This window comes from Falco rusticolus, chromosome 13 (assembly GCF_015220075.1).
Source record: "Falco rusticolus isolate bFalRus1 chromosome 13, bFalRus1.pri, whole genome shotgun sequence".
Taxonomy (NCBI): domain Eukaryota; kingdom Metazoa; phylum Chordata; class Aves; order Falconiformes; family Falconidae; genus Falco; species Falco rusticolus.
In genome coordinates, this window is record NC_051199.1 from 28,687,574 (window position 1) to 28,706,874 (window position 19,301).

General features: G+C 41.8%; 2 protein-coding genes across 3 annotated transcripts in view; one reads left to right on the forward strand and one right to left on the reverse strand.

The window, feature by feature from the left end:
* Window positions 1–19,301, forward strand: part of VEPH1 (ventricular zone expressed PH domain containing 1) — a 98,532-nt gene that overhangs the window by 17,037 nt on the left and 62,194 nt on the right. For both annotated transcript variants that reach the window (XM_037407275.1, XM_037407274.1), the window contains 3 exons: window positions 387–678; window positions 2,711–2,926; window positions 7,384–7,558. In XM_037407275.1, coding sequence (XP_037263172.1) covers window positions 541–678; window positions 2,711–2,926; window positions 7,384–7,558 — 529 coding nt within the window. In that variant the 5' untranslated portion in view covers window positions 387–540. The remainder of the gene's footprint in view (window positions 1–386; window positions 679–2,710; window positions 2,927–7,383; window positions 7,559–19,301) is intronic.
* On the reverse strand, window positions 11,332–16,980 carry PTX3 (pentraxin 3). The gene is made up of 3 exons (XM_037407276.1): window positions 16,671–16,980; window positions 15,738–16,271; window positions 11,332–12,633 (listed from the first exon to the last, which is right to left on the reverse strand). The coding sequence occupies exons 1-3, from the start codon at window positions 16,816–16,818 to the stop codon at window positions 12,020–12,022; spliced, it is 1,296 nt and encodes a 431-aa protein (XP_037263173.1). The 5' UTR covers window positions 16,819–16,980; the 3' UTR covers window positions 11,332–12,019.

The following is a 19,301-nucleotide window of genomic DNA, read 5'->3' on the forward strand; positions in this document are numbered from 1 at the left end:
TCAAGACACAACAACTCAGAAAACAAATGATGTGGCTTCACCCACCTCCTCTAGCTCTGCTCTGCTACTGACCACAGAAAAGCGGTTTGTAATCCTTATGAGTTAGTCCAGTCACCTTCCTGCTCAGGTAATATGCAGTGAAATGAGAAAAATGTGGGTTTATTTATTTAGTTATGTATTGTTTAGCTAATTTTAAGCTATTTAGTGTTTGAGGGCAAAAGGTCCTTCAACATGCAGTTTGTGGTACTTGCTTAAGGACATCCTTGGATCAGGGGATCCTGTATCTAAAAAATCTTAGTTAAACTGGAAGATGACGGTTAATGCATTTGCTAATTCTACTTCCCCCCCTGCCCCCCCTCCCTTTTTTTTTTTTTTTTTTCATTTAGGTTGGTGCCAAGGAACTCTTGAAATATGCCCCGGATTTATTCTTTGTATTAAATTGATCACTAGTCTGCAGGACTGTTTCTATTCTGTCCACATCTGAGTTTTTCATGCACATGGTGCATGCAGAGGTTTGGCTGAGCAGCAGCAAACACAGCCATGCATCATCTGTTTGGGCTGGTTTTGGCACAGAAGGACCTTTCACGTGCAGGGGATCTTTTCTCCTTAGACGATGCTGAAATCGAAGGAAGCCTCTCAGAAGCTCTTGAACAAATAAGAGTAATTAGTTCGTCTGTGGTAAGTGAAACACTCTCCTTAATTTTTCATGAGATCAAATGTACTGTATAAATAAAATATTAAAAACAGGGGCATGCACAATAGAACTTTCTAAAAAACTCAAGAACACCAGGCAAAGTGTAAGATTTTAAAATTTGGTAATCAAATCTAGTTCCGACTATCTGGAATTCCTTTAAAGATATTGCAATTTCCTCTATCATATTTTTTTATTAAATAGATATTTAAGGCATATTAAAGATTAACAGGAGGTTACAGGTATGTTGTATGTATAGTGTGTATTCTGTTTGCAGCAAAAAGTTTTCTGTGTGCTGGTAGGCTCATGGGTTTTGGTAAAGTCCTTAAAAGTGCTGTCCAAGAAAAAAAAACAACAAAACAAATCTCTTTAACTTTCTTGCTTCCAGTCTGCTGAAGGAAGGGAAAATATTTTTTGAGCCTTAGGATATTCAGTTAGCCACACATATGTGTTCTCACAACCGCTTTTCTGGCACGTCATATAGCATGTGAATTTAGAAATCAGTTTTGGCAACATGCAAACCTCTGCCTCTCAGAGCATTCATCATGGTATTGCCGGTTGCATCAAGAACGGCCTCATCTATCAGGACAGCTGCTGTGCTGTGTGGCTTTTCTCTTTGGTCCATTTCTTTGACATCAATTACATTTGCAGTCTTTCAGAATATTAATCAAGATATTTTGGCCATTGCCACTGCTGTCTGGGATGTGCTTTGACTCGCCTAACTACAGATTATCAGGAATTTTACATAAATTCCCCCTAATACACTTTTTGAGAGAAAATGCCTGGATTTGCTACAAAATGTTTTATGAGCACACGGGTCTGTGTTGAGCAGCTAAAGCCGCGCCCTACTGCCGAGCAGCCGTTCCCACCAGAGGGCTCTAGAGATCGGGGAGCTGCTCCAGCGCTGCCCCGTTCCTGCTGTATGAACAGCCTGGATTTGATACGTTTTTCCTCAAATGTCAGGAGTTGCACAGCAGTGCGGGCAGGACCACTCTGTGCTCTGTGGCCATGCGCAGCCAGTGACCACGACTCTTGCCAGGGGTTTGTTCTTGTGCCATCCCAGCCAGTGGCTGTTAACTTGTTCACCTCTTCATCAATAGGTAACCTTATACAGAAGAGAAAGCATGTTTTCTTTTTTTATTAAGTGCGTGGATTATTCTGTCAGACCAAGCAAAGCTCATAGAGGGCTAGCTGTGCAGCAAGACAGAGAATTGCTTTGAGACAGACCTAAACGTCGTGGCTTCTGCCCGTGATACGCTGCCCCACCGTGCTGCAGCGCAGGGCCCCTGGGGCTAACTCTGGAGCTGCACTTCTGCAAGCTGGTGCTGAACTTGGCTCCAGCCTTTTAAAAATGTATGTGCCTCATCTAGCAAAACGAATGAATTTTGATTAATACTTCAGTCTGTCTTTCATCTTCATTACTTTTTAGGGTGGAACAGCGTAGGTTAGGCTGAGGGATGGTGATTGTGTATCGTGAATCTCTTAGTTACGGCAGAGTGCTGCCATTTCATATCCACCTGGCAACTGTGTCAGTAATTACAGGGGATTACAGGATTTTGTGATAAAGCCTATTTTAATTAACTTTTATTCACATTACACTGATACTAATTGAAACTAACTGTGTTTACAACAGGGACTCAACATGATGTGAAATATTTGGGATATAATGATTCCTGTTTCAGTTTTAGGATGGTTATGGGATAAGAGGACTGTGCAAGTGGTTCTAGGGCGTGTGGCTGCAATCTCTGGTCAAGAAGGCCATGCTTTGAGACAGACTACTAAAAATCATTTTATAACATAGTCCACACCTTGCAGTAATGAGATTGAGGACCTAAACCAGTGAATTCTCTATGGAATTATGAATTTCTGTGTTTTAATGATGCTAAGTGTTTGTTGTAAAGTTGGAAGTGAGAAAATGGACACCTGGCAGTTACAAAAACTTCAAGTCTCCCAGTAAATTTTGTGAAGTCCTTGAAAAGAGCGGGCATTCTTTGGCAAATGTCTTTTCATTTTAACCAGGACTACCAGACCAATGACAATGACCAGGCTGTGGTGGAAATCTGCATCACTCGCATCACCACTGCCATCAGGGAGACGGCGTCCATAGAAAAGCATGGGAAAGCCCTCGTGGCTCTCTGGGAGTCTTGTCTAGAGCACAACCTGAAGCCTTCTGGTAAAGATGAGGACACACCACATGCAAAAATTGCATCCGATATCATGAGCTGTATCTTGCAGGTGAGACTGAGCTGAAAGCAAGGCAGCGTAATTCATCCATTGGCTATTCAGTTTTGTTTTTTAAAATGTGGTTGTACTTTGTTTTCTGAGGGTGCACGAATGTGGCTGCATCTATTTAAAACCAAGAATATGACCCAAACGTTAATGTATATTATTACATGTACATGACATCCGCTGCAGTGAATCAAAAGTTTTGGCAGCTTCCTTATCTTTAGAAGTGTCTTGACTGTTTAGTGCCAGATTTCACTAATTCTCCATAAATTCCAAGTATTTGCATTTCATGTAAATATTAAAGTGGGAGACACAAGGCTATAATTCTCTGTGGTTACAGAAAGATTCATTTGAAAGCACTTAATACCAAGGCAGAGGTTGTTATTTCAAGTTTTTCTGGAAAACAGCAAAATGTCTAAGAGATTTTAATGATGTGAAATTTAGGTCAGTAGATATGCTGTCAGTAAGGAGGATCTCCCTTAACATTTCGATTGTAAAAGCTGGGTCCAGATACAACACAGAAAACTGACTTCTGAACTGAAATCCGATTGCTGCTACTCTAAATAGAGGATTAGAAAGAAGTTGTGCTCTGGCCAGGAGTGTAGGAATAATTTCTTAAAATAATTTACTACATGTTGGAGGCAGCAACAAGAAGATTAAAAAGATATTTGGGTCCCCAAAATATTAGCTAAAAGAACAGCTGAAGTTGGGTCCTATTTGTACTCAATAGTCTATGAATTATCACTCCCTGTGGATGCAAGATTAAGACAATGACATTTTAGTATATGACAGACTTTTGGGGATCAGAATGGGCTATTCCAAGACTTCCTAAGAAAGTAAGATGAGGGTGAAAAGCCATTTAAAGGGGAAAAGGAATCTGGTATTAAATCAGGGTAATTTTGGGGGTGGGGAGTGGGCAGTTCTGTTTGTTTCTTGGTTTTTTTTTAGCTGGGAGTGCAGGCAGTATCATTCCTTGTTGGGAGAGGAATATAATACACTGGAGAGACCCATAGAGAAACCTATGTGCACAGTTATCTAAGTGGAATCGGAAATCAGGGTTGTTTCCAGGGTTTCAGCTGTGAGTACAATTCATGGGAACCAGCTCCATGTCAGGTGGAGAAACAGTTGCCATGAAGTTCCTTTCTGTACAGGCTGCGCTGGGGTGATGCTTGCGGTACCTCTATTTTGTAGTTCCTTTCTTTACCTCTGCCTCTTGAATCAGATGTGTGTGTGGTTTGATTTGGTGGTTTTTTTTTTTTTTAAGTTCTTGCATTATAAAAATTCAAACCATAGTGGCACAAGTAGGTCACTGTCCCATGGAAAGTACTACTTAGCCCCTTGTAGGATATATTGTTCCATAAACTTACTCAGATTCCTCATCTAGTTTGCCTTAAAGTGTTAAAAGTCCAAAGAGACAAAGAGTTTCAGAAAAAATATCATCAGTGCTGAATTTGCCTCAATGAAATTTTATTTTACAATCCTTTGTAATCCTTTGGTATGGTCAGTTCTATTTACCCCCACTCTTTTACTCTGAAGACGCACAAAAAAGAGTACATAGCAAATATTAAAAGAAGGAAAAATATCATTTTCTGAAGCCCAAGTTCTTGTTGATTTTGGTTTGGGAAACTGAGGTGTATTCTAGCCAGATGTTTGGTCAGGACTGTGGATGGACCTTAGAAAGACTTTTTTCTGTACTGCACAGGCATCCCTGAGCCATGAACCATAAGCTGCACGCCCGCGCAGGGCACAGTAACACATCCCGTGCAGGCCAGTGGTATCTTGGGGTTGTGTCCCCACTGCTTTTGGTAGGTGCCGTGCTTTCTGATAGGCAATGTGTTCCTGGAGATGCTGGTTATCTCCCTTTCTGTCTCGTGTCCCTTCAGGTGGGACAGTAACTGGATTTGGATACTGATTACAGCACGGCTTAAACTTTCCAGACAAGAGGCTGTACATTGTAAAATCATTTTTTGTCTCTGCGGTACTTTAGAAATCATATTTCATAAAAATACTAAAGTATGCAATGTCTTGTCTAAGCTTTCAGTTTGTGCTGTTGGCAACTGTGTACCTAAATCAAGCTAGCTCATATCCAGATGTTTTGGAGATTGCACTGTGTGGCAGATAACTTCAAGAAAAGAAAAGTTCATTGAGATGAGAAAGTTATAAAAGTACATTTACTGTTCCCAGAAACAGAGCTATTATCAGAAAGTTCCTTTGCATAAAAAAAGAAAGAAGGCATAAATGAGTTTTTGTACAATGCATGAGGGATAGTTGTAGTAGTAATGAATATCTGACAGATGGGTTGAATCTCACAGCGTGTTTCCGTTGATGTTAGCAGCAGGGAGGTCCCCTAGGTTTGCGGACATCACTATATCGTATTATTGAAATCTGTTTTTCACTGTCACCTTCACATTTTCATAAGTGTGCATTCATGCCCTGATACTTATAATGGAACAAATGAAAACTTTCTCCGTCCATCTGCATTCAAACCTTTTCTTAACTAAGTATTTTATCTTTATTGTAGCAAAAAAATAAATAAATTGTGCTTTGGTTGGAATTTTCTTTGATCTTTTAAATCCTATTTGGAGGGCCAGACCTTATCTTCCTATTCTTTCTGCGTGGAATCCTAGAGTATAATTTGGAGGCAGAATTTGGCTCCTACTCAGCCAAATATAATGAGGCATTATGTTGATGTAAACACGCAGCTGCATAAAGCTCTGTTCATTTTAAGGGCTTTTCTCATGGAAGATGCAGGTTTTTGTCATATGACAGTTGCCACAATGAGCCATCTTGACACCTAGGAGCTGCTGCAGCCCCATCTTCCTTAGAGGCTGGCAGAAAGGGACTGTCCTGAAGCAGGTGCAGAACTCTATTGCTTGGCAGGTCTCTGTTGCGAGGAAAAATCCTTATAGCCACTTAGCTTGGCTCATTTGTATTGGTTGAGTAGCATAATGCAACCTTAATTAGGGTCAGTCCTGCCCTCCGTGAGGCTGATGGCAAAGGCACTTACTGCTGATGGAGGCAGAGCTGGCCTAGGAGGCAACATGGCAGGGTATATGGCATAACAGATTTGTTATTTCTCAGGACTGAATTTATTTTTTCAGTGCTGAACGAGAATGAGCATGTGTTAAGTATGGACTGCCTTTGCACTATTTTTTTGCTTTCTGAAACATCTGGGCTCCAGAGGTTGCTTGCGATTTCAGATGCTAATTAAATATAATCATATTGCAGGATTATTTTCAAAAACAATGATGTACTCTAGTTTCAAAGAGATGTTAAAAACTGAGTGAAGAAGAGAGAAAAGCACTGATTGAGGAAGCTTCAGAGAGAATGTAGGTCCTCAGTTACACATTAACATATCCTATTAGTTTCAAGGGCAGTTATGTCTGGGAATTTAATGTGCAATAGATGTGTACAGTCTCTGCACACAATTTCATGTATACAAATAGTTGCAGAAAACCTTTTTTGACCTTAATGTCGAAACGTAAGTGTACGTGCAGGTACCCCCAAGACTGGTGAAGCTTGGTGCCATTTTGAGGACAGAAGGTAGTGGTCCTGAAAAATTTCACTTGACCCTGGTTTTCAGAGAAATTGTCTGGAGTTTAAAAAAGGAGAACTTAATTATTACAGGAAAGTTGATGATGAATACTAAAGCTATTACCTGGTGAGCAAGTCTCCCAGTACATTTACTTATGTGTACGCTTTTCCTCATTTCACTGGTTTGCCTTTTGATTTAGTTCCAGTGGCTTAGCATGAGATCTGGTTCTGGGAACAGAGGAGTCCTTTCTTCATGTAGTCTCGGCCAGCACAAAGATAGGCTAAAACTCAAGCTTGTAACACGCTTCAGTTTAGAAGAGGGAAGCTGTGACTTCTGCTGGTGAAGGTTTACCCGTACTTGAAATTGTCTCCCTGAGCCTTGACTGTGCATTGGGCTGCCCTGCTTGGGGCTGGAGGTTGGCATGGGGCACGTTACTGTGGTGGAGGAATGAAAGGTGGCAATGCCTCTGTTACAGCAGGGAGCAGTGTTTACCAGTCAACAGCACTGAGTGACTCTTCCAAGGTGCTTCGTATGCTTTGGAATGAAAATTCTCTGTGTGGATAATGGATACGGCTTCTACCATCTTCTCTGAGCACCAAACAAAAAATGTCTTGTTAGAAATGTTACAGCAGTTAAATGTTAACTGGTACACTTCATGCCATGTGTTCTCCTCCTCTTGCAGAAGACAAAAATAGGTGCATTATTAGGATTTTGTGGTGCAGTAGTTTCAGATTTCCTTACTTGCTCTTTCTTTGAAGTCTGCCTTCAGTGGTGTTACCAAAACATAACCTTTCTTGACATGTTTTTCATGCTCCCTCCCCTTCCCCCGTTGTTTTGATTTTTTGTTTTTCTACTCTGATCAGCATGAGACTTTATTTTAATCATTTTTTTCAGCTGCTTATTTTTCAGTGCTTTTTCATGTTTTTTACAGAATTACAATCGACCTCCGGTAATGGCCCTAGCTGTTCCAGTGGCAGTGAAATTTCTTCAGAGGGGCAATAAGGAACTGTGCAGAAACATGTCAAGTTATCTATCCTTGGCTGCAATCGCTAAAGCAGATCTGCTGGCTGATCACACAGACACCATTGTCAAAAGTGTCCTTCAAGGTATGACCTTGCTGAGATTTTTTGATTTAGTCCTTCAGCGTGCCCACCATTAGATTAGTTAGGCTGTATTAGGCATATACACATACATCCTCATACATGTTTTTTATGTATAATGTAGTTGTTTGTATAAGGCAGACATATAGACTATCTATAAACATGTGATAAAACATGTGAGAGCCAATCTAACAATAGACTATATCAAAGAAGACCTTTCAAGAATATGGGAAGTTACTGAACCTTGTTGACTGTGGAAGTTTCTTTATAGATTGGATGACCCATGGGGCAGGAAATAATCTGTATTGCTAGTGTACCGCACTAATGGACTTCAAATTATAAGCCATGATAGGAGACACCAGTTACTGGGCTCTTAGCCTTTCTATTAGTGTTATTGGCCATACTCCAAAATATAAATGGGGATGAAATGAATCCCATTCTGTGGCAAAATAGTCAGATGTAAGATATAAAAGCTTTTGTAGTGGTTCTTTAATTTTGCCTACATTATTAGCTTTATATAGAATATTGTTGCTGAACTCTGTACAGTTTACTTTTGTGGTTTAAAAAGCCAGAAATATTCATACTTCTACAAAAAACCGTCCAATTTAGTTGAAGTAGTAAGGTTCACAGTATTTGTTGCAATAGAGCACTACTGCAGTAGTAAAATCACTGTTTTTCTTCAAGTAGGGGTAGCAGCATAAGTAGCAGTAGCTGTCTAATTATTCCAAGAACGTTGTTATGAAGATGTTAAGCCTTCAAATTAAATGTGTGCATTCTGTATTTATTAAAAAACATAGTGTATTATGGAGCAGCAGCTAAGATAGAAAGTAATTTTGTCCTTGAGACATTATGGAAAGGGTTTGCATATTTCAGTCTGCTTTGTTTAAGGAGGAATGTATAATAAACATGATAAATATGTATGAGGTATGTGATAACATTAATTGAGTAGAGTCCAAGAACAGAATATTGCTAACAACTTATAAAGCCACATGGATAATTCTTTTAAGACTTGTGACATTAGTGTTTATGTGTTAACATTGTGCATTACCACTTGTAACTCAGTACTGTTAATTAAAAGAAATAGATTGAAACAGATTTTATGGTATAGCCATAGGTTTTGGAAAAGTGATACGCACCCACAACTGAAGGTTTCATCGTGACTGTGCCTGAACAGTTTTGTGTATTTATGTTATTCTACCAGCAGATGTTGCTGTGGACATCAGGTTTGGAAATTGGAAGAGAGCACTCTGAATAGGCAAAGTGCTTTGCTCTGCATAGTGGCTTAATTGCACTGTAGTAATTTGTATTTCGGGCATAAAAAGGTTGGTTTGCAGCAGGCTAAGAACCACGCTTAAAGACTGTGTGTTTGCTGAAGGGAGAAGGGAAGCAAGAGGATAAGCTGCTAAGGATGAATTGACAAAGCAGCGTGCAGTCAAAGGGCCTTGTTCTGGTGCTGCACAGACAGGGCTCAGCCTAATGGCACCAGCGAGACTGACAGTAGACTTTGGCCTGTTGCCCGTGGGTGTTTGAGAGCTAACTGGATTTTTTGATTACTTGGGGCAACTGTTTGGCTGCATAATCGGTTTCTTATCTTATTAGTTAAAAAAGAGTTCTTCAGAAAGAGTGTTTAACTACTCTGTTCCAGTTAGTGTGAACTCAGCTTCTAAACATGCAAATGTCTGTACTGCGCCCTGATGCTGACAGGCGCCGTGCTGATACCTTCCATCAGCATAAGGGATCAGGCAAATTTATTCCAGTTTCCAGGGGACAGCAGCAAAACTACCCTGCAGTCATCTTTGTAATCTGAGAGTCCCATGGCTGCTCCACCTTCCAGAGGAGCTCAGGCAAGGGGTGTGGATGTTGCATTCGGCAGAGAGCAGAACTGGGCTCAGCAACTTCCTCCCAGCACGCATGCCTCGCACTTGCTCCTTCATTTCTACCTTTGTAGTGCAAGAGCAGTGGGTTTTCTGTAATTAGAGTCCGAACTTCCCCAAAACAGTGTTTACTTGGTGTTTTCCAAACAGGCAAAGTAACTGTTGACAAAGAAAAATATAGCTAAGCTGGGAAGGAAAGGGAGAAGCATGCTAATGGAGGTGACTTGTGGTGCTGGGCAGGAGGGGGACTAAGCTTTGCTAGTCCGCAGAGATGATAAATGAAGAGCAAAGCAGTTGGAGAGAGGAGAGTTTTTCAGCTGAGTCAGTGAGAATGAGAGGACTGGCTTTGTATTTGGTCACCTGCCAAACCAGAACAGAGATAGAAGAAAGTTACTTCCAAGACAAGGCATTTCAGGTATGAGGTATAGTAAGAAAAGTAGTCGGGGAGGACTTCTGGTAATCTTTTTGAGGATTTTGCTTTTTCTGCTGTGTTTCATAGACATTTGTTTTTATTTAATGGAGGGCACTGTATGGAAAGAGGATTTGAGAGTGGTTTTGCCCTTGCACGACGTTGGGACCTCAAGTGGTTTTTGTAAGTCTGAAGGTCTGTTTTCTGACTGACAGCAGAGGAACGGAGGTAATCTTTCATTGTTCTGTAGTTAAGGTTATTTGCAGATACTATCTAGTAAGGGATTTTTGTTGTGCTTACTACTAAGCATTTATAATTCAGATACATTTTTATTGCAGAGTAATAGGAGAAATTCCAGCAATTGGAGTGGTTATTTTTTACCTTAAATAAACAGTGTTGCCAAAACTTTGGAGCAGGTCATATAACTTTAGGTATGATGCACAACCCCCCTGAATGGCTTAGTAATGTGAAAATTACCTTGTTACAGATTTTTCTTACTACTTTTGTATTATGGAAGGATCTGGTAGTTGCATCATATTCAGGAATAAGCATGGCAGCAACATGTCAAGAAACTTTCCAAAGTGAGTTCTTAGGACGTCTGTAGAGAATGAGAAAGACAGAGAAACATGTGAATAGAGCAGAAGGGTGGGCTGCTTCCAGTGGAAATAAGAATTGCTTTGAACAAGATGTTTTTCACAATAACTTGTTCAGAAGCTTCATCAGGTAGTGAATAATTGTTCTTGTCATAAATGGTTACATATCCAGCAAATGACTGTTCATCATTGTCTACTTCTGCTCTGTTTTCCACACGCAAATCACCACCTGTGTCTTGGCTCAGTGCATATGCTTCTTATGCACTGTATCCAGCCCTATATTTTTGCTGGATTTCAGATAAGCTTGTGAACATGAGAAAAAGAAAGCTACTGCCGCTGAATATTCATCAATTCTGCCTTGTACAAACCTCCTTTTATCATCAAGCGAGTTGGTTACTTTGGATATCTAAAGGTATCTTAAAATGGAGTATGTTCTTCTCAGATGGCCAGCATTGAGCATGAGGTAGCGATTGATTTACTTTATTTTATTTGGGGATATTTCAAACCCAATCCTTCCTTCAGCCTCTAAGCGCTGTGCTAGCACAGCCTCAGGTCACTGCACATGTGTCAGCATGTCAAAGCATCTCTTCCGTACAAGTGACCATGCCCTTGTGGGAGAACTCCTAGAGTGGCAGATCCTTGCACGTGGCAGCATTCACAAGAGGGATTGTTATCATGACAGGTCTTTATAGCTGTCTATGGCTAATGCTTGGATTTCAGTCCTCTGAGGGTCTCTCTGTTTGTATGAGATGTTGCTATTTATGTTCTTTTTCTTTTAGCAGCTAAAACTGCACGATTCAAACCACAGAAAATCCCCAATTGGTACTTTGAGTTTCAGTGCATGAGAAGTATGGAGAGTTTTAGTTTAGTAAAGTGTATCTTTATTTACAGAGCATCTTTACAAAAATAATTTCAATAAAATTATTACAAAGTCGATTTACAATATAATACAGCTGTGTTTTCTCCAAATGTAACATCAGATTATGATGGGGAATATTAATTTTATATGTTAGGTCAATCCATGGCATAAATAATGCTTTAAACAAGGAGCTAGTTTTGTTATAGTCTACAAATTGCTAACAACGATTAATAAACAGCACATTTCTTGGTTTATGTGGTTCCTCTGTACAATTCACATTAGCACTATGAAAACCAATGACTGGAGGAACCTGGCAGATGCGCAGCCTTACGTCTGTTCTGCAAAGACTGGTCAGCCGGAGAAGTTTGCTTCAGCAGGGATACCAGGAGCGCTGTTCAGCTCCGCAATGCCCACAGCGCCTTTCACTTTGATGCATCAGAAAACACGTGCTAGAGAGACAGTGGCCATCTGACCTCAGGAACAGGTTTTCCAAAATCATGCCTTGATGTGTGGAGTTGTGTGTGGGGGGGGGCTTATTATTTTTCTCAGTGTTTTGCCAAAACAGCAGAGATCAAATCCTGTTTCCATAGTATCTCATTTTATAAACTTGCAACACTAATTTTCCTTGGGAATTCAAGAGACATGGGCTGCTACAGCTTTGTTTACTCGTATGTATTGGTATTCAGTCTTCGTGAAATACGTTCTCTACTTTAGAAACTGTCTTGCCAGAATTTAAGAAATGTACTGGGCTCCCCCGTACAGCAAAACTTCTGTGACTCCCCACCCGATGATGTTGCCCCTGGTACTGCATGCATCTTCTTCACTCTGTGCTGCTATCTCTTTGGCACTGAGCACTCTGTCCCACATGTTAAAGCCAGTTAATTTTCCAGAGAAGGCTAAAGCTTCATCAAATCCACCTCCAACACAGCACCCATTCCTTTCTTGACCAATCTGCAAAATCCCTCCATCTGGAATGGTGTGAGCATTGGCAATGTCCAAGGCACTGGCTGCAAGCTCTCCCTTCACCCACAGGGATGCAGATCCGTTCTCCGAGCTCCAGGAGCTGCAGAGATGGATCCACTTCCCAGGAACAACAATGCTTTTGACAGCTAACTTGTGTTGATCACCACCAACAACAAGCACCGCAGACTCCCGGCTGAGATAAAGCTGGATTTCATATGGATTTAACTTGGTTCCGTAGGAGAAGACAATAGTTTTGTCCAAAGCCTCGGTCACCTTGATCCAGATACAAGCAGTAAAGGAGTGAAGGTTCATTCCAGCAGTTGAGTGAACGCTCCCAAATATCTTTTTTGAACGCATGGGAAATAGAACCGCTGTTTCACACCCTGAAAAAGTTACAAAGATTGTTAGGTAAATAAAACCTAGTCTCTTTGTACATGCACAGTTAGGACCCTTGACATATGCTTGCTTCTGGGCTTCTCAAAGGGAGCCGAGAGCTCAGCTCATCCAGTGGGATGTAGGAACCCACCTATGGGGTGCTGTGAAGAAGCTTCCAGATCTGATGGATGAATTTGCTGAACACTATGGCAAAGGGGCTAAGGGCTAGTCAGGCTGCAGGAGCAAGGCTTGGCTCTTCTTGCACTGCAAATGTGTTGTATTCTGTAGTCTTGTGCTATGCGAAATGACGTTTAGGTTTAATGCTGCCTGTCCTCCCTGGTGCTTGCCATGGGAAATTGGGCTTCCCTGAGGGTCTGTGTGGGGCAGATGTCTTCTGTTCTGACATGCCTCCTGGGAGAGCTTCTCTTTTGCTGGGTTACCTAGAGAAATTAGTACTTTGTGTTGGGTAATTACATTGGGTAGTCCTCTCTGTTTCATTTAGGTCTTGTTTTAGCCTTGTCTCCTTTTTCAGTATGAAGTGATGGAAATGGTAATGTTATGATGGGAATGGGTTCAGTGATCTATCAAATGGCAGGTTTAGATACTGTGCCATTCCTGGGATAGCAGTGTGAAGCTGCTGCTGTGGCAGGAGAAACAGAGCTGCTGGGTAGCTGTCACGAGCAGTTAGGCAGTGTCCCACAGTTGTCTCATGGAGAACTGACTGGCAGAGGAGAAGGGGACAGGGGCTACTGCGAAGCAGGCACAGGGAGTGTTGACAGAAGCATGCTGGGATGTGTGTTTTCATTATCATGACTTCCTTTTCCAACTCTGCCTTTAGGGCTGTTGGTGGGTAACTTTCATGTGCACTGGTAAAGCATGGGAAATGTGTAAAAGACTGATATTTTTTTAAATGGTTCATCTCTCATCTGCAATTAATCAATATGTTGATATATAGAAATTAGTTAAAATCACTAACAGAACTTAATGAAACTTGGAAAAGTAACTGATGATCACTAGACCCAAGCCATTTTTGGTATTCTCTGTACTGTTCCCTAGTTGTATATAACTTAATATTCTAGGCGGTACAGGCGAAAAGGCAGCCCCCTTCTACAATTAAGCTGGTTCGCTTCCTGTTCAAACAAGTTAGAGGATCTAAAATGTCTAAACCGTGTGTGGAAATTTCTGCTTCAGTGCATGAAGGACTCTTTGTGTCCTCCAGGATTGTGCTGCTGTGTTATTTCATAGACTGCTTCCCTTCAACTTTGAGAAGATTTTACATTTCTTCTTTGGCTTTTTTGAGGAGGGGCGGGGGCAGCCAACAACTGTTGGGATACTCCTTAAAATGCTACTTGGGAACACTATTGTGAAAAAGCTTTTAATTAGCAAGCTTTCAGGCTTTATTATCAAGGCCTAAACAAAATTAAAAACAGCCTCACTGAAGAACAAAAAGTGTGATTAGGAAGTCCCTGAAGAGTATGGCTGGCAGTAATTCAAGATGTGAGAAATTGAAGTCAGTTGCTAAAAATTCCCTTGAAAAAAAAATTTCCAGAGACATGCTCTGGAAGTACTTTAAAATGTATCCCTTAAATTAAAAATAAGAATATTTGTATAAAAAGTCATGTAGGAACCAGTGGAAAGAATCTGGATTTCTACTGGTGAGACTGAGATCCTTAACGCTGATCAAGTTTGTTACTCTCATCTAGTGCAGAGTAGCTGACTGCAAGGCTGGCCGTGTTACAGGAGGGAGATAAAGAATGAGCTCATGCTTTCTGGAAGGCAAGATGCGTGTGTTTGAGAAAAAAGGGATATGCTGTAAGATCTACTCCTGTTACACAAAGATTACTGAAGTGTTATGACAAATAAAGGAGTAAAAGCAATTTACTTATAAAGCTGAATCCATGCCCTGCATGAAAGGATAGATTCACATTAGATTGTAAAATGCTTTGGTGTAAACTACTGTTGTGTTTGTATTGCAATAGGTTTGTGTATGTTGTTGCCTTTGCTTTAGCAATTATGAGAAGCACCCCTTGCTTACTTGAGTAAGAGCTCAGCGCTGGTGGTACTGCTAAGGGTTGCTGGCAAGGCTGGTGTAACTGCACCCCTAATTTCCTATTCACACACCCCTGCAGGATTCTGCAAGTGCAGATTTCTGTGGGGTTTTTAAGCTGCAGTAACTTAGATTTATGGAAAAAAATGGTCATTAAAGACATGTCAACATTTAGATGACATGTGGTGATAGCTACCTGGTAGGCAGAGTTGTATTCAAAGTAGTTATGTTGTGCATGTAGCAATTTTGCACCCCCACTTGAAATAGATGGGGGTATGATTTCCCTTCCCCAAGTTGCTGTAGCTGCTTTTTGGGTGTTATATTAAAGTGCACAGAAAAAAAAATTACATAAAATTTGGTACATGAACTCAGCTTTCTATGACCACCTCACTTGCTGACCAATGCAAACATTTTGGAAGGGCGGAAAAAGACCCAAAAAACAAAACACCACCACCACAGTGTTACTAATTTTTCCATGCTTGAGGAAATATTCTGTGCTGACAGTTGCATGCAGTGAATGTGCCCTCCCTGCTGCAGGAAGCATGCTTAGCTGGTTGACATCAGCAGTGTGTCCTTGGATTTAGATCTGCTCTTGGGCACTTGCAGTTGGTGAGACAATGTTTAGTTTAGGAAGAGGAAGGACACATGCATGAAGACAACAGGAGAGCTCAGTGGCTAGTACATAGGCATAGGAGTTACCAGCTGGGAAGGTAAAAGGTAAGCAAACATAAATTGTACGTTTGCAATATGTTTGCTGCTCTCTGGCATTCATTTTGATGTGGGAGAGCCTGCAGGAGGTGGGATCCTAGCTGCATTTGCCCTGTGTAAATGACTTTGAACACTTCTTTGATCCCACGCTGAAAAGTTTGGTGCCTGTTTTTTGAGATCAGTTAATGGGTTCCCTCCCTGTATGTACAGACTGCTCAAAGCTGCTTTGGATTTAGATTCATAAGATTGCTTTGGAGTTGCATGCAGAGGAAGGTGCTTAAGAGGGGTGTTTATAGGATGTCTGTTTGGACAGGCCCAAGGGAGCTCTCTGGTAAAGCATAGTGCACGTGGACTTACCTGCTGGCAGTAAGTGCTGAGCTGCCCATTTCTGCGATGCCTTCAGTTCAGCTCTGGTTTGCTGTAGCTCTTTCCACAGAGAGTTCAAAATGAGATTGTCTCCTCTGGTGGGACTGAATTTGTCCTGCTGAAAAGCTGTCTCCTGAGCCTCTGCCTCAGACCTCCTTAGCCAAGTGCTCTCCAGGCGGCTGAGCCTGCTGGACATGTTGTGGCTCAGCAGCAGAACATGCTCAAGAACCTTTCCTTGCTCAGACTCATGAAGCCGCTTGGCTTCTTCAGCTTGGTCACTGTTCCTCACAAGCACCTGCTCTACCTGTGACACGATGTGGGAGGTGACTTTTTCAACTGCAGCAGTGAAGGTGCCTGCGAGGTTGGTGGTGAGCTGGCTCAGCTCTGCTTTCAGGGTCTGCAGGTCCACCTTCAGGACCTCGTCCATTGCCTGCAGCATCATGTTCTCTTTCATCTGCGAGTTCTCAAGCATGATGAAGAGCTTGTCCCATTTAGTGTGCTCTCGCTGGCAGTCGCATGAAACAGCTGGAATGGAAGATACAGATGTTGCTATTCCTTTGTTACTTACATTTTTAAACAGAAGTATTTGACAAAATCTTGCTCTGTGCAAAGCTTAAGTGCTCCAGACTGTCACTGTGTTTCCCTCTATTATCAAAACAAAAAAGTAAAATAATGTGTACAATAGCAATTCTAAAACTGTGATCATCAGTCTCTTGCAGGAAGACTGAAAAATAAAGAGTATAAAGTAAATTCCAAGGCACACCATCCAAGTGCTTTAGCACTTGCTGTCAGTAATAATCTACTGGTGCAAGCACATGCTTCTTTGTCTGGAAAAAAAATATTGTTTGTAATAACTGCTTCAAGAGACAAGCAACAAGGAATGCAATTCTGCACTTAACACAAATTTAGTTTAAATCTACTTACTTTCCTCTGTACCAAGACCTGGACCTTCAATTTCATTATCCAGATTCACATACATGAGATCATAGTCATCATCTTCATCCAGAACAGAAACAGAAGCCCTGAAAACACAGAACAGTGTAAGCAGCAAAAGTATTTCTTGGGGCAGCATTCTCTAGCTGCTTCCTGAAAACAGCTGGGCTGTCTGGAGCTCAAGTCTAAGTCAGACTTCAGCAGAGACAAGACTGCGAGTGAGATGCAGTGAGCCCCTAATAAATGCTCCGAGTGCCTCGGCTTGAATGAATGAGCAATGCTAGTGCCAGTGTTGTAATAAGAGCACTTCTGACTGTTGGTTTTGGCCGGGAGGAGAAGGGGGCGTGCAGCTTGCTCAATTCCAGCCTTCCAGGTTTGCACTGGGGGAGATGTGCTGACTCGTGGAGGGGAAGAAATGGGGAAAGCTGCTCTTGCGAGCTGCCGCTTCCCCTCCCAGAGCAGATTGCTGTAACGTGCAGCAATGCGAGGGTGAGAGCGGGGGATGAAAATCACTTGGAGTTCACAAGCCTACAAGCGCAGACTGCATCAGTTATGTTATTTTTGTGTTGTTTCTGGGAAGGGAAGTGTTCTCTGCAAACTAATTTTGTAGTTGGTATGTGCCAGGGCTCTGGAGGGGACTGGTAGAAAAATAAATATACCTGGAGTTGGTTTGGATACACTTGTGTAGTTTAACCTAAATATTGTAGCTTTTTTTGATAGTGATACGTAAAACCTTCTATTATATGCAAACAGCTTACTGCTTTAAGCAATAAAGGAGAACTTGTAAAGACAGCTTGTTAAAAGTTTTGCTTTTCTAGCCCTAATTACCAGTAACAACATCATAACTATGTGGATAATATGTTACTGCTACTATCTTGTTTCAAGAGCACATAGATTAGCAGCTGCATGATTAACTTTCTGTTAACTTTGAAAGAACAAAACAAGGCACTTTGGGATTAGACATTAATCTAGTGCCAAGTATTATTGTTATTGGTGTTAATCTGTTTTAAATTCTGGAAAGTTTATCAGTTCAATGGGCCATTAATTATTTCAGAGATGTATTGCTTAAGTGAGATTAGGGGTAATATGATGCAAGTTATATAAAGACTATGAAATATTCAGAGAATACTACCAAACCCCCACATAATTGTATGTAACTCGTAATCCGTGTTCCCTTTCCATGTGAGACTCTGGTTTAGCCCCTTATTATTGCATGGGAGTGTGTAAAGAGAGCCCAGCATTTCTGTTCTGTCTCATTCTGTTTCTGACACCTGGGCCACGAGCGGGAGGTGCAGCTGCATGCGGCAGCAGAGGCAGCGTGCGTGGCCTCAGCCATCGCCCTTTCTGCGGTGGGGACCAGGAGGGGCTTTGCAGGTGTCACCTTTTCCCGAGGAGGCAGGTAGGGCTGGAGCTGCCTGCCCTGGGGGTGCAGAAGGCTGCTGTGCTGCTGCACCAGATGCCTCCCAGCACCCAGCCTTGGGGTGCAAACCTCTGAGCTACCTGTGTGCTGGGCTGCTGGCCACGGGACTGTGCTGTTCCTGTGGGCCAAGCTGTCTCACCGTTTCACCCTGTGGGTATACGGTGTTCCAACTGCTCTCTTGCAAATGCAAATAATATATTGGTTCAACATTACTATTTATTAGAAACCTCAAAAGTTTGGTGAAGTAGAAGTGAACGTTTTCGGGGAGATACGTGCCTAACTTGACTCATTCCAGGGAAAAAAAATAAGTCTTGGTGCACAAACTTTTATCTTTGAATACTCAGTTTGTAGTGAAAGTCAAAACGCTGCTGTATATAGCTTCGAGAGCTCCTTGTTGGTTGCAGTGTTGTTGTGGTTTAACCCCAGCTGACAACTAAGTACAAAATTATATCTGTCCTAAGCCGAAACCAGGACAAGTGTGCTACCAGGCTCATTGTTTTTTACAAGCCCTCTGCACTGCTGGGTTGGGCAGAGCAGAGACTGAGCACAAGGGAACTTCTGCAATTCGCATGTGCGGGGAATGTGGCCAAAGTGTGCCCGGGGCACAGTCCTGGGGCAGCTGGGTGGGCTGGCACCATCGCAGCACACTGAGGTGCTTCCTCTTGCTGTCCATGCCTCCTGCCTCCTCCCTGCCTGGCTTGCAGCCAAGGGTGCAAAGCCATGGAGTGTCCCCAGCTGTACGTTACTTTCTGCCTGAGTTGCATAATTCCCAGTGTGTGGTCTGCTTGGAAAGTCTGAGAAAATCTAATCTGGAAAGTATTGGGGGTAAGGGTGGTAGGGGAAGGAAGAGGGAAAGAAGGTAATTGAGGAGTTGAGTATAATGTTTTTTCCATTCTCAGACAACAAACATACTTTTCAGGCTCTTAGTTTAGACTGAGACAGATGAAGCAAGATGGAAAAAAGTGAATTACTTGGGAATGGGCACAATAATCACTTCTGCCTGCCTGAGCTCTAAGAATCAGAAGGTTGGTGAGCTGCATGTGTAAAGCTGCATGTAAATCCCTTAGAAACTGAAAAGGTGTGACTAACAAATGGCAAGAGTTTTATTCAATTAAAAGCAGTTCCATGATAGTGAGTTCACTTGAATATCACTCCAAAGTGATGGGGTTGCTTCTAAATTGCCTTTGATTTTCATTTATCTT